The following is a 12,431-nucleotide window of genomic DNA, read 5'->3' on the forward strand; positions in this document are numbered from 1 at the left end:
GGAATGCGCACACCGCAATAACCAATGCCTATCAACAACTCGCTTGCTGATCAGTGATGCTACCAATGTCCTCAGCTGTGGTTGCCAGAGGCGTACGTGACTTCTCTCCTGAAACTGAGACTACTTCTAAGCCATTATAGCAGCCTGCTTCTTGAAAGCATTCATCCTCTCCGACTCCTCGACTGTGAGTTGCTTGACGTGATTCGACTGAAAACAGACTGGAGACGCGGAAACAATCCAGCAAATACGTAGGCCATAATCCACATCCCACAACAGTCTTTTCACTCTCACTCCCATCCTCACTCCATTCAATTCACTAACCCAACTCCTCTTCGAGACGAGGCCCCGACTATGCCCTGACAAGCCATGAGCGCGGCTCGGCCACCGAGCACGCCTCGCGTCCCAGGAAGCTCCCTGCGGCCCAGCCCGGCACTTTTAGAGTTGCCTTACCTAGCCGGCAAACACCGTGTCTGATGTCATCGCTCTTGGCCCGCACACAGCGCAGTTGAACCAGGGCAGCGTACCGCAAGTGAATGATTTGCTTGCGTGCGTCTCCATGGGAAGAGAAGACCATGTAAATCCAGTCAATCGAAGTGTGCGCCGCGCGCTCGCAGCACAGCGAACTAAAACCGCCGAACAGCTGAGCTACCTAGCTAGCTAGCTGAGCGGCGGCCAGCGTCCGAGGTCCTCTCCGCATTTGGAGCAAAACAAGGGCAAACGCAAGAGCTCGCGTACGTACTCGAGAGCCGCTCGCGCCAACGACTGTACATCATGGCCAACACACACACAAGTCAGTCAGGCAGACCAGGATTTGGCTTTCTCCGACCACTTGCTACGAACGAAGTTGGTTCGAGCAGACCATTTGAAGGCGTTGGTTGGTTCGCCGACTCCTTTTGGGATCGCGACCACCCCCGGTGAGGTGGCCGTAAAAAGTAAAAAGGGTACGTATACGGTTTGGGCTTGGCCCGGCTCGGCTCGGCGCGCTTGGGTTCGCGGTTGCTGTTGGTTGACTGTTGGTTGGTAAGGCTTGGGTAAGCGTGTGTGTTTGCGTTTTTTGGTGGTGTGCCAGGGAAATGGTTTTGGGAAGGGTGGGTTAGACTCTTTTGCGTTTTGCGCTGCTGTTTCGATGATGGATGTCGTTATTTCTGCCCTCCTTGTCTGTGCGCTGGAGGGGTGATTGTGAGCGGATAATCGAATGGGAAGCCAAGTCTGCTGTCATAAATTTGGAAGTGGTCGGGGTGATGTTGCTCATCGTCAAGTTGTGGAGTCCCGGATACCTGGTGATCGTGCTGGTGTCTTCCAGGGTCCTCTTTCTTGGCTTCACATGCGTCCCTCCCGTTTATCCTTCTTCCTAACCGTGGTCCGCTCGAGTCAGCCGTAACCACATACAACGTTTTCCCCTGGTCAAGGCAAGCAATTACTTTGTGAAGTTGGACGGTAGGATCATGGCATCGCCAATGCGAACCAATTCAGAGCTTCGTAGTTAGATGGAGCAAGTTGAAGTCGACTGGACAGCATGCGGATCTTACCAGCCGTTCAACCCCTCGCATGGTATGGAGATTGGCGAACGATGGTAGGTAGGTAGAGGAAAGAGATAGACAAATGTTGGCGGATGCGGCTCAGACCGTGTATTTCGTACAGACAGACAATCTCTAGTCTGGCGGACGGGCCAAGGCAGTGACCGACAGCTGGGCAAGGTTGCGCGACTTTTAAAAGGCGATCTCGATGAGAAACATGGTGGAATGCCAGTTGACTGGGTTTAAGTCATCAATTACCGTCCGGACTGTCGAATCCTCGGTTTCGGTTGGCGAAAGCTATAGTGCTGCTGGTCTTTGTTGGGGGGAGGACGACATGGGCACTGTTAAGCGGTCCGCATCTTTAAGCCATGCTGCGTGGACGGGGGTTAGCAGAATCTAGAACATGGACCAGCGTCAAAGGGCAAGTCACGGGTGGAGCAGCTCGTCCTAGATAACGCAACGGAGACAGCCGTGAACAAATGGAAAGGTTCCAAAATCTCAAAAGGATTTCTAGTATGGCAAGCTACACCGAGAAATTCCTCACAAGTGCACGAGCCTAAACCCCCTAGCGACCGGCAGAGATGACTCAACAAACGTTGAACACAAAATGGAGAACAATGGGCTGCATGTAAGAAAGCAAAGTGCCGGCCAGTTGATACACGTTACTGCTGTTTTCCCCCCAATGCTCGTAGTAGTGATTTGTTCGTTCCAAAATGCGCCCTTCCTCATGCATGCATCCATGCACACGGCCGTGGTTCTAGCTGGCGGCGTTACTGCTGCAGTCTCCGCCGCCCCATTGTGCGCCGTCCCAAACCCGACATGCTGATTGAACGACAAAGGCAGAAGAAAACTAAAGAGAAACAATGCCATGGGTTTGCAGTTGCACAGAAAACAGGAACTCGCTTATGAATGAGCACGAAGCTTGCCAAGAGCATGCAGGGACGTCAGTTGACGAACGAATGACCAATTCGTCGAAGGAGGAAAAAACAAAAATAAGAAAAAAGGGTCTAGCAATTGGATCGTCGATATGTCGAGGCTGACATCCAGAAAGACGGAAAAGGTGAAACAGAAGGAGAAGTGGATGAATTGATACGAGGCAAAAAGAATCGCAGGCCAGTCTTGCAATTCGAGGTTGTCGGTCGATGAAGTCCGGGTGGGGGGTATCTTAATAAGCAACGGAACGTTTTCCCGTCACTTTTTGGACGACGTGTCTTGCTGCACGAGTGGGGCCATTTCGTACATGTTACAAGGTACATGGCCAGTTTCCAGACAATTTGCCGGCATGAGAGCCGCGCCTCTTGCAACGTTTCTCAATCAGACTTGGACTGAAAGTGTGGTAGCTTGGCCGGGATGAAATCTCCCTCCTGCCCCTGCGACTCGCTTCGCTGTCGCGGCGTGCTGGCGCGAGGGCGTCTACCTGCACCTGTAGGCGAACCAGCATTCAAATCTTGGTGGGATTCAAAGGTTGGGAAGGGCACTGCAGCTGGCGACTGAGGCATTGAGTGCGGAGACGCCGGTTCGTGGCGAATGGCGGTTCTCGGGGAAGAGGGAGTAGGTGACGAAGTTGGGAATTTGCCTTCAGAAGCGGTCTAGAACACAATTTTAGCGTCTTTTCCTACGTGTACGGGTTGCTTTGGGAAATCTTCGACGCACCACAGGATCATCAGCCTTGAGACCGCGCTTAAGGGCAAGGGTCATGGCAGCGTCGCGCTTTCTTTCAACAACCTCTTCCTCTTGCTGCTGTACGCGGGCTTCCTCCAATTTTAGGTCAGACATGGATGCGACCTCTGATAGACCAGCATCAGTCTGCTTGTCGTCAACTGGGGGTGCTACGGCCGATTTTCTTCGCGACTCGGCTGTGCTCTTGGAGGAAACGGTCCTGGTGGATATGCGTGAACCATGCGACATTCTTCCCAGAAGGGCTTTTGTGCTGCTGTTGCTGTGATCATCGTGCCCCACACCCGTGTTGCGGCGTTCCAGAACCAATGAGAACTCGTCATCTATGGGCACAGCATCATCGAGCTCGTCCTCACTCGGCAGTATGTCACCACGGGAACTCAGCGAATCCGCTGTGTGACCCGAGCCGGTAGTCCTGCTTCTTTTTCGCCTTCCCGAATTAAAATATTCGGGATACTCGTCAGCATCTTCGATCAATGGCTCCTCTTCCTCGATGGACCTGCGAGCTTGGCCTGGATGGTCCTGCAAGTCCGCAGCAGAGGGCTTGTATCTCAAGGCCCGGCCTCCAACCTTCCAAGGCAGCCTCGACAAGAAACCAAAGTATGAACTCGTCGGTATCAGAGTGGGATCCGGGCCTCCATCGTGAGGGGGGACGGCACTCTTCCTGCGTCCATGGTTGGTCTTGTCGCCTCTGCGCGCTCCGTAGCTCATTGCGCGCTGGCGACCAGGTTGCGATTGAGTCGAGGTGCCCTGGCCGGCCAACAGGCGGTCAAACTCGCTGTTCCCACGCCCAAAAGGTTCATCGTCATCATCGTCGTTGTCCCAATCGTCGTAAAAGTCAAAATTGAGTTCGGCGCGACCACGCCCGCGTCCTCTGCGGCGGCGCAAGCGACCCTCGGCGGAGCCAAAGCACGGCTGCCAGCAGGCTTGAAAGCAGCTGCTGGCGGAGTTGACGCACGGGTGGACGTAGTTTTGCGAGAAGGTGTAGATGCCCTCCTGGGCGGCCTCGTTGGCTGACTCGATGTTGTGGGAGAGCTCGTCCAGAGTGCGCCGGAAACGCGGGTCATTACGATTTCGATACATGATTGCGGGCAACCGAAGGCTTAGCTGGCAGAGGTTAATTCGCGGGCGTTGAGCCGGGACGAGTGGGTCTGGGATGCCTCCTGCGACGCCTCATGGACAGCGCGAGGTCGCCCGACCGAGGGGCGTGCTGGTTGGGACTGGACAGGGCGGAGTTGACGATGGAGCGATAGCAGAGGGTTAAGAAACGTCGTTGGACTGGGGAGAAGGCACAAGCCGACGCAAAGGGACCAAAGGGCTGAGAACAAGCACCGGGTCTTGGGACGACGTCAGCGCGAGCGGAGGCGGAACGATTCTCCGCCGCCGCTTAGTCATTAATTACGGACGGACCCTCCATGTCCCCTTCGAGCTGTCTTCCCCTTCATGCCACAGCAGAGTGCGCGCGTCTGCGCGTGGCTTGATGCGTACACACACAGCATGCAGCGCGATCGCATCTCGATGGCCGTAGGTTTTCAGCAGGGGATGGAGGCCCCCATTGCAGTCGATCTGCCGCCAGATGTCATGATGCTCAATGTCGCCCTCCGTTACCGACTGTCCTGACAAGTCGCTCCGTTTCGCACTTAACGCCAGGCTCTCGCCATGCTGCAAGTCGCCGACTTATCCCCTCCACCTACCTTTGCTGCTCCACCATGAGGTACATTCGCTTTCTCAAGGTCCCCAAAGGCGATTCCAAGTCCATTTCCTGCGTCATCACCATCACCTCGGACTTGGGCCATAGTTTTCTCGCCGAAGATGTCGCCTTGTCTGCCACGCTACAATCACCCAAGGACCGCGGCGACATATTCCTCCGCAAGAGCTTCGCATGGACTGCTGGCATGCGCGCACTCCCGGTGACGTTCGACCTGCGGCACTGTGACCTCGACTGGCCCGTTGTGGTCCATGTCGGACCTAAAGGTCAACTAGCAGACTACTTTGAGACGCAATTGACCGGTGCTGAGCTGCCTGCCGTCATTTCGGTTCTGAGCTCGCCGCTCCACTTCCCGGGGGGCATCTATGAGGCAGAGAAGAAGGTCCAACGCCGCTTGGTGCCCCTCAGCAACAGGCCGCTGAAGATATGGGAAGAGACGGGCGAGAGCATTGCGCGGCACATTTGGTGTGTCGAGTTGCCGCCCGTGATGGCCATCAAGCTAACAAACCCTAGGGATGCTGGCGTGGGTCTAGCAGCCTTTTTCGACAAGATTGTAGCCATGCAGTTCGAAAGCTCGCCTCTGCTCGTCTCGACGCTAAGCTCAGCGTCGTACAGGAAACTAAACGTGTTAGAATTAGGCTGCGGGTGCGGCATCGTGGGTATCAGCTTGGCGCAGATTATCCCCGACTGCCACGTGTGGATGACGGACCTGCCAGAGGCGCGAGAGATTGCCCAAAAGAACATCAGCACGATGAATCCAGCCATGGCCTCGTCGGCGAGGTTCGAGACACTGGATTGGGACAAGCCTCTGCCGCAAGTCATTGAACACCAAGTCTACGACATGATTGTTGTTTCGGACTGCACATACAATCCGGACTCGAGCCCGGCGCTCGTCAAGACACTGCTGGCACTGGTGGCGCGATCACCAAAGGCGATTGTGGTTCTGGCCATGAAGGTCCGGCATGAAAGCGAGGCCATTTTCTTTGAGCTTATGGCCAAGGCTGGTTTCCTTACAGCGACAACGGCGTGGCAGCCACTGCCATGCGAGGAGACGGACTACGACTCGGCCACCAAGGTCGACATTTACATTTTCCACTACAAGACGCGGCCCAAGACGGCCGCACCACCGTTTTTCATGGTCGATGGATCGGTTGAGTTCTGGCAGAAATGAGGAGGAGGAGGAGGAGGAGGAGGAGGAGGAGGCAGGCATTTACACGACGATTCCCGGAAGCCATTTAGTGTTTCCACCAGCAAGAGTAATGCAGACGATGCGTACACGAGGAGTGCAACATGCGACTGTAGCGTGAGAGGGAGAGATTCCACTAGGCTGGCTGGCTGGCGGGGGGGTCTAAGGTTGCACAGTGGGACTGGAGCCAATGCAGGGGAAGACGTGGAGGAGGGGGAGGGGGAGGGGCATGTCGTGAATGTACATAGATACATAAATATACTGTACAGGTGGTTACATGACGGTGGGGTTTAGAAGTTGTCGGTGGTGATTGGCCGGGGCCCGACTGCGGTATTTTCTGCCCTGGCGGCAGGCACCTTCCCTCTCTTTCGTCACCGCGCCGCGCCGCAGGCAGGCACGGAGCTTAACCACAGCCGACTCAAAATTCCACCCGCTGACTTGTTCCACCTCCCTCCGTCCAGGTCGCATCTCCTTCCCCTCGACCCCATCGTCCCCTCGTGTCCTGTCCCTCGAGACATACCCTCCGACACGCGTCGCCATCGCTCGCCCATCATCCTCTTAGTCCAGCCCAGTCCAGTCTCGTCAGAGTCCTTCGCTCCGGTTCGTCACAGTTCTTCCTTCCCCGCGTCAGGTCGCCTGCCTCTGCCACATGCACCTGCTCCTACTCCATCCTCCCGCCACTTGCTCCAACTCGGCCCAAGCTGACCACCCTCGCCGTCTCTGCAGACGACCTGAATCATCTACAGGCTCGACTTCGCCTTTGGTCTTCTCAAAGGCACCGCCTACACGACGGCCCGCACGGCCTCTGCATCCGTCGCTCTTCAAATTGTCTCTCGCCCTCAAAACAAGGACACCCTCAACAACCTGCCGCCACCTTCTGCTGAAGTCCGCGTCTGAACTCGAGCGTTTGATTTTTGACCTAAATCAAACCTCCTCCCCCGAATTCCCGCCACCTCAGCTGCCGCATAGGACGCTCTCTGTGGTTCTTCCTCTCCAGGAGGAAGAGTCAAGGAGGCCTCGCCTGTCAACCCTTGGTCTCGGATTCGAGCCTTTCAGACCCCCTTAACACGAGTTTCGCGCACGCGCCTTTACCCTCTTCGACACCAGGACCGAATGTCCCTGGTTATGGCACCTTCTGCTATCACCACCGAGCAGTACACACCGTTGTCAATCAAATCCATCACACCGGTTGAACGCAACGCGGTCGATAATCATGGCGTCAAACATGCCAAGGCACTGATTGGTGAAGCCTTTAAGAATCGCGTCGAGACTCTGGATCATGACAATTGCGAAGCGGGGGAGGAAGATGCCTTTTTCGTGGCTGACATGGGCGAGGTCTACCGCCAGCACCTCCGTTGGAAGATGAATTTGAAGCGCGTCAAGCCTCATTATGGTAAGTCTGTTTGCAGAATGCAAAGACACGCCGGAGGGAAGGCCGAAGCCGTTTGGGTTTCATGTCGCGCAGTGGCTTAGCCAGCTGTTTCCTCTCAGAGTTGAAGCTGACAAGCCACACAGCCGTCAAATGCAACCCGGACCCCCAGGTCATTCGCCTCCTGGCCGAACTGGGCACTGGTTTCGATTGTGCTTCCAAGTCCGAGATCGAGCAGGTGCTCAAAATGGGCATTGACCCTTCGCGCATCATCTACGCGCAGCCTTGCAAGACCAAGTCCTATGTGCGCTATGCGGCTCAGCACGGCGTCAAGCAGATGACTTTTGACAACGCCGACGAGTTGTACAAGACCAAGCAGCTATTCCCAGACGCTGAGCTGTACCTGCGCATCTCCACGGACGACTCAGCTAGTCTTTGCCGACTCAGCCTCAAATTCGGCGCCTCCATGGATTCCACGAAAGATCTCCTCGAACTTGCCAACCAGCTAGAACTCAACGTTGTTGGCGTGGCCTTTCACGTTGGCTCGGGAGCATCCGACCCACAGGCTTTCCTTCGCGCTGTCCAGGATGCCCGTCTCGTCTTTGATCAGGCCGAGGAACTTGGGTTCAATATGCACACGCTGGATGTTGGCGGTGGATTCTGCAGCGAGTCCTTCGAAGACATGTCAGCCGTGTTGTCCGAGGCTTTGGACGAGTACTTCCCTCCCCAGATCCGCGTCATTGGCGAACCTGGCCGCTTCTATGTCTCCAATGCCTTTAGCATCGCATGCAACGTCATTGCTCGCCGTACCGTCTATGATGCCGAGCTTGGCACCACCAGCTACATGCTCTATCTCAATGACGGCGTGTACGGCAATTTCTCGTGCATCATGTTCGACCACCAGCACCCTGTTCCGCGCATTCTCAAGACCGGCGACCGCTTCTTGCACAATGCCGAGATGGACAGCGAGTATGACGTTTCTGCCGCTGTGACCGCACATCCCCCCATCGAGTACTCAATCTGGGGCCCTACTTGCGACGGGATAGACTGCATCGCAGAGAGCGCAACGTTTGCCGAGACTCTTGACGTTGGCGACTGGCTTTACTTTGAGAACATGGGGGCGTACACCAAGTGCTCGGCCACGCGCTTCAATGGGTTTCCCGATGCCCACGAGACGGTGTACGTGTCCAGCGAGCCGGGTGCCAGCGCTCTGCTCGGTCTCTAATTTTGAGCATCTCTCAAGGCGCACAAGGCATGGACCTATAGACGGAGGAGACAGATGAGTTTGGCAGTCATACACCTCATCGAGCACACGTGTTGTTTTGCTTTTTGGCTTTGCGCACTGTGTCCTTGGCCTGCAACAGTTGGAATCATTGCTGGTCAATTTTTTGGGGGGGGGTTTTTTTCCTGCGTAACGTAATCTTTACGGCGATGAGGACTCACGTCTCACGTTTAATCTCAGAAAAACGGGTGGCGCCGCCAAGTCTACCACTTGCTGCCTTTGGCTTTGCTCCTCTTCTGATAGACAACAGAGTAGGCATTGCCATGTTTTTGTTGGATTACTCAATTCTCATTATCTTCGTGCAGTCAATACAAATGCAGATCTGGGGTTGAACGTCCGCTCCGTCCCGTACCCAGGTAACCACCTAGGTATCCAAACGCCCAACGCCGTGCACATCCCTTGGTTGTAAGACTACCATGGTTCGCTGAGCTGTCAACTCCCAAAGACCGTCTACGTCTTCGTTCCATCTCGCCTCCCCTGGCAGCCTTTCCCCCTCCACCAACCACACACTCACTCGCCAGCCCAGCTACCCCATCATCCACACAACCAAATGCAAGAAGCCGTCAGCGTAGCTCGCAGCGCGGCCCAGCTCATCGACAGGCGCAGCCAGCGGCACCACGGCGCCGTGCAAGACGGGCTGCGCCAACAGCGGACTACGCCTGCTGGGAAAGAGACTCGGCAGCGCGGTATTCAGGGCCGTGCCGAGCGTCTGATTAGGCTGGATCGGGGCCTGGATGGTGCGGAGGGCGCCAGGAGGCAGCTTTGCGGCCTCGTCGTCGTCTTTCTTGCTAGCTGGGGCTCGTTGGCTCTGCTGATGCTGTTGAGTACGCGGCGGAGACGAGGCGCCGCTGCCGCCAGCTCCGCCGCTGGTGCTGGGCAGATACAGCTTCAAGGGGACGTGGCGCAGGCGGCCGCCGGCGGGCGGCGTGACTAGGCGGGCGTGGACGCTGTTGTAGAGGGGCAAGTCGTGCGTCTGGACGGCGCGCCACAGGGCGTCGCTGCTGTCCTTGCTGAGGCTCATGACGGCCTTGGCCGAGCCGTTGCGCAGGAAGTCGGCCTCCTTGACGGCGTTGATGAAGGCGTCGTGCTGGCTCTTGAGGGCCGGGTCCAGCGGCAGCAGCGTCGGTGGGTGCGCCGCGTAATGCAGCGTCAGTCGCCAGGGGAGCGCGCCGGCTTCGGTGCCGCTGCTGCTGCTTGAGGTTGGCGATGTTGGCGATGTTCTGGTGGTTAGTGGGTCATCACTGGAGGCGTGAGCGTTGAAGGGCTCGGCGCCAGAGTAGAGGTCGTAGAGCAGGCCGATGGGGTGGTGCCATTTCAACGGCACGTCTTCGAACGAGAGCCAGCCTTGGCTGGGTTGGACGTCCGGGTTGATGAGCGAGGGTGCGAAGAAGGCGTGCAGGCGGCCGAGTAGAAATGGGATGTAGGAGAGACGGGGTACTTGGATCTTTGTGCAGACGAAAAAAAAAAGAAAGGAAATGGTTAGTATTTGTTCTTGCGGTGGTGGTGAGATGAGATGGAGATGGCCTACCAGATACGGATCCGATTCGTCAAATGTCCGGCAGTCGGTGCTGGCCAGGGTGATTTGCAGCGGTATGGATCCGTTCCAAATCTGCTTCTGGACGGCCGTGACGTCGCGCGGGCTGCTCATGGCCGCCGCGACTCGAGCGAGGTCGTTGGCAGGTTGTCTGTTTCTGTCGGTGCTGCGGCGGGTTAGGCGTCGACGGGAGAGCAGCGGAACGGGGCGAGCGAGCGGGAATGATGAGGTGAGGTGAGATGAGACCAGTAATACAGGTACCTGACTTCACATGTGGAGCAATCATGACCATGTAATGGATCAACTGGACGAGTCCCTGCAGCGGAGGTTAGGTTGTCAGTTTAACCTTCTTTCCCTCGCATCCGTTCCGCCCGTCACTTACCAGCATCCAGGTCCACCTGTCGGCCCACCCGCCGCCATCCATGCCATTGACCTCCGCCTTTTCTTTTCCTCGACTCCAACGCTTCGTCCACCCTACCTGGCAGTCTTGCTGCATCACACTCAATCCACGAGGGAAAAGGAAAACAATGCCTTTGCGCTGAGCGGCACAAATATGCCGGACCTGTAAAACTCTGGTTTCGATTTCTTTGCCTCCCTCCGGCGAGTCCCTGCTTCAAAGCTCTTGTCCGAGTTGATTTCTGCCCAACACAAACATATATACCTCATCAATCCTCACCTCTCTTCTTAAAACCATGTCGACCACAATATTCCAGGCCGTATCGTCGTCCACGTCGGACCCCCAAGCAGCGGCGGCCGCGGCCATGAGCCGCAAACGCTCCCGCGCCACCATGATGCTGCTCCACGAAGACGACGACCAAGACGAGGACAACAGGCAGCGCAACCAATCTCCCCACATCATCAGCGCTCAAGAGATCTCTCACACGAATGCATCCGCAACCGCGCCGACAATCTCTTCGCCACGGCCACGGCGGCCATCCATGGACCGCAAGCGCTCGCGCACGTCGGGCGTGCTGGACGGGCTGGAACTGGTGCCCGCCGCTGCCGCCTGGCAACTCAACATGGATGACATGCTGGACGGAGTCGTTCTGGGCGATTGGTGTCCTCCAAACCAACAAAAGACGGTTCATCTTGACGTGAGTGAGAGCATCTCTAGCGGCCGTCGCTACGTGCCCGGGCAAAGTCTCGTCGTGCTGTGCGTGGTGGAGAGTACGGACGTGCAGTTGAGGCAGTTGAGGTATGTTGCCCTCCCTTCTGCTTCATCTTCATCCCCCGTGTTCTACTATCTTCCCATCTATCTACCTACCACCACGCCTCGTTCACGCACATCCGACTAACAGAACGGCCAACAGCTCCCATCTCCCGCATCTTCTCACCCTCTCACCAACCCTCTTCCCCATCCTCCTGACCCGGCATGACCCCTCGTCCCTCTCCACCACGCTCCCTGCCATCCCCGCCAAAGGCCACCCGCCAAACCATTTCCTCCGCCTTGGCCTCTTGCACCCGCTAGGCGGCGGGCTAGCCGGCATGGACGCGCTGGTGCTGCTCGATCAGCGCGCCCGCCGCCGTCTCGTCGTCCCCTTTGGCTGGGGCGTCGGCAGGGGCATCGGAGATGCGGAGAGAGGTGCGCCTGCTGTGAGGGAGCGGCTCATGGAGGCTGTTGAGGAGGGTTTGTTAGGTTTGGAGAGGGAGAGGGCGGCGGAAGTGGAAGCGTATGGCGCGTGAGGAGGTCTATGATCCACTGGGTCTTTGGAGCAATTTTGGAGTTGTGTATTCAAGGGGCTGGCGTTGGAGGAGGCCCGTCGATCACTTCGGCGTGTCATTTTGAGAAGTCATCTGGGTGTCAGTCGCATCCTTCGCATTGCTCCACCATGTGTGTAATCTCGCAAAAGCGCCTTGTGGAAAAGCAATCCTGTAACACAACATCAATATTCATGTTCAAGCTCGGGCACAGTTGATGGCAAGACTTCATTGGCTTGTAGAGATATGGAGGTCATTGACACAAAGCTGAGACACCGTGGAGAAAATGTCTCAATCTGTAGCACAAGCCCCATGACAGCCAGATGCTGCTAAGATGCCTCAAAGCACCGCGTATGCGCATCATGCTCAAGCCAAAACCCTCAGGTTCTTTCTTCAAGGATAGCTCGGCCCTTCAAATCACAAGGTAGAGGGCACCAGGCTGGTCGCCGCCTGTCCAGGA

At 56.6% G+C, this 12,431-nt stretch overlaps 5 protein-coding genes across 5 annotated transcripts; 3 read left to right on the top strand and 2 right to left on the bottom strand.

The window, feature by feature from the left end:
- Positions 1-2,827: 2,827 nt before the first annotated feature.
- J3D65DRAFT_548401 (uncharacterized protein) lies at positions 2,828-4,277 on the bottom strand (the record flags this gene model as incomplete). Its single annotated transcript, XM_066796909.1, has 2 exons — positions 2,828-3,093; positions 3,137-4,277. 2 exons carry the CDS (start codon positions 4,275-4,277, stop codon positions 2,828-2,830), a joined length of 1,407 nt encoding a protein of 468 aa, XP_066658565.1.
- A 366-nt stretch (positions 4,278-4,643) lies between these two features.
- On the top strand, positions 4,644-6,360 carry J3D65DRAFT_613210 (putative methyltransferase-domain-containing protein). Its single transcript, XM_066799094.1, has 2 exons — positions 4,644-5,367; positions 5,416-6,360. The coding sequence occupies exons 1-2, from the start codon at positions 4,904-4,906 to the stop codon at positions 6,071-6,073; spliced, it is 1,122 nt and encodes a 373-aa protein (XP_066658566.1). The 5' UTR covers positions 4,644-4,903; the 3' UTR covers positions 6,074-6,360.
- An 853-nt stretch (positions 6,361-7,213) lies between these two features.
- On the top strand, positions 7,214-8,682 carry J3D65DRAFT_547463 (ornithine decarboxylase; the record flags this gene model as incomplete). Its single annotated transcript, XM_066796862.1, has 2 exons — positions 7,214-7,481; positions 7,604-8,682. 2 exons carry the CDS (start codon positions 7,214-7,216, stop codon positions 8,680-8,682), a joined length of 1,347 nt encoding a protein of 448 aa, XP_066658567.1.
- A 270-nt stretch (positions 8,683-8,952) lies between these two features.
- On the bottom strand, positions 8,953-10,829 carry J3D65DRAFT_613219 (autophagy protein 5). Its single transcript, XM_066799095.1, has 3 exons — positions 10,656-10,829; positions 10,268-10,589; positions 8,953-10,183 (listed from the first exon to the last, which is right to left on the bottom strand). The coding sequence occupies exons 2-3, from the start codon at positions 10,385-10,387 to the stop codon at positions 9,266-9,268; spliced, it is 1,038 nt and encodes a 345-aa protein (XP_066658568.1). The 5' UTR covers positions 10,388-10,589; positions 10,656-10,829; the 3' UTR covers positions 8,953-9,265.
- Positions 10,631-12,280, top strand: J3D65DRAFT_613223 (uncharacterized protein). Its single transcript, XM_066799096.1, has 2 exons — positions 10,631-11,468; positions 11,584-12,280. The coding sequence occupies exons 1-2, from the start codon at positions 10,966-10,968 to the stop codon at positions 11,954-11,956; spliced, it is 876 nt and encodes a 291-aa protein (XP_066658569.1). The 5' UTR covers positions 10,631-10,965; the 3' UTR covers positions 11,957-12,280.
- The last annotated feature ends 151 nt before the right edge of the window (positions 12,281-12,431 follow it).

The sequence above is a fragment of the Phyllosticta citribraziliensis genome, assembly GCF_038025025.1.
Source record: "Phyllosticta citribraziliensis strain CPC 17464 chromosome Unknown J3D65scaffold_2, whole genome shotgun sequence".
In the NCBI taxonomy this organism is placed as follows: domain Eukaryota; kingdom Fungi; phylum Ascomycota; class Dothideomycetes; order Botryosphaeriales; family Phyllostictaceae; genus Phyllosticta; species Phyllosticta citribraziliensis.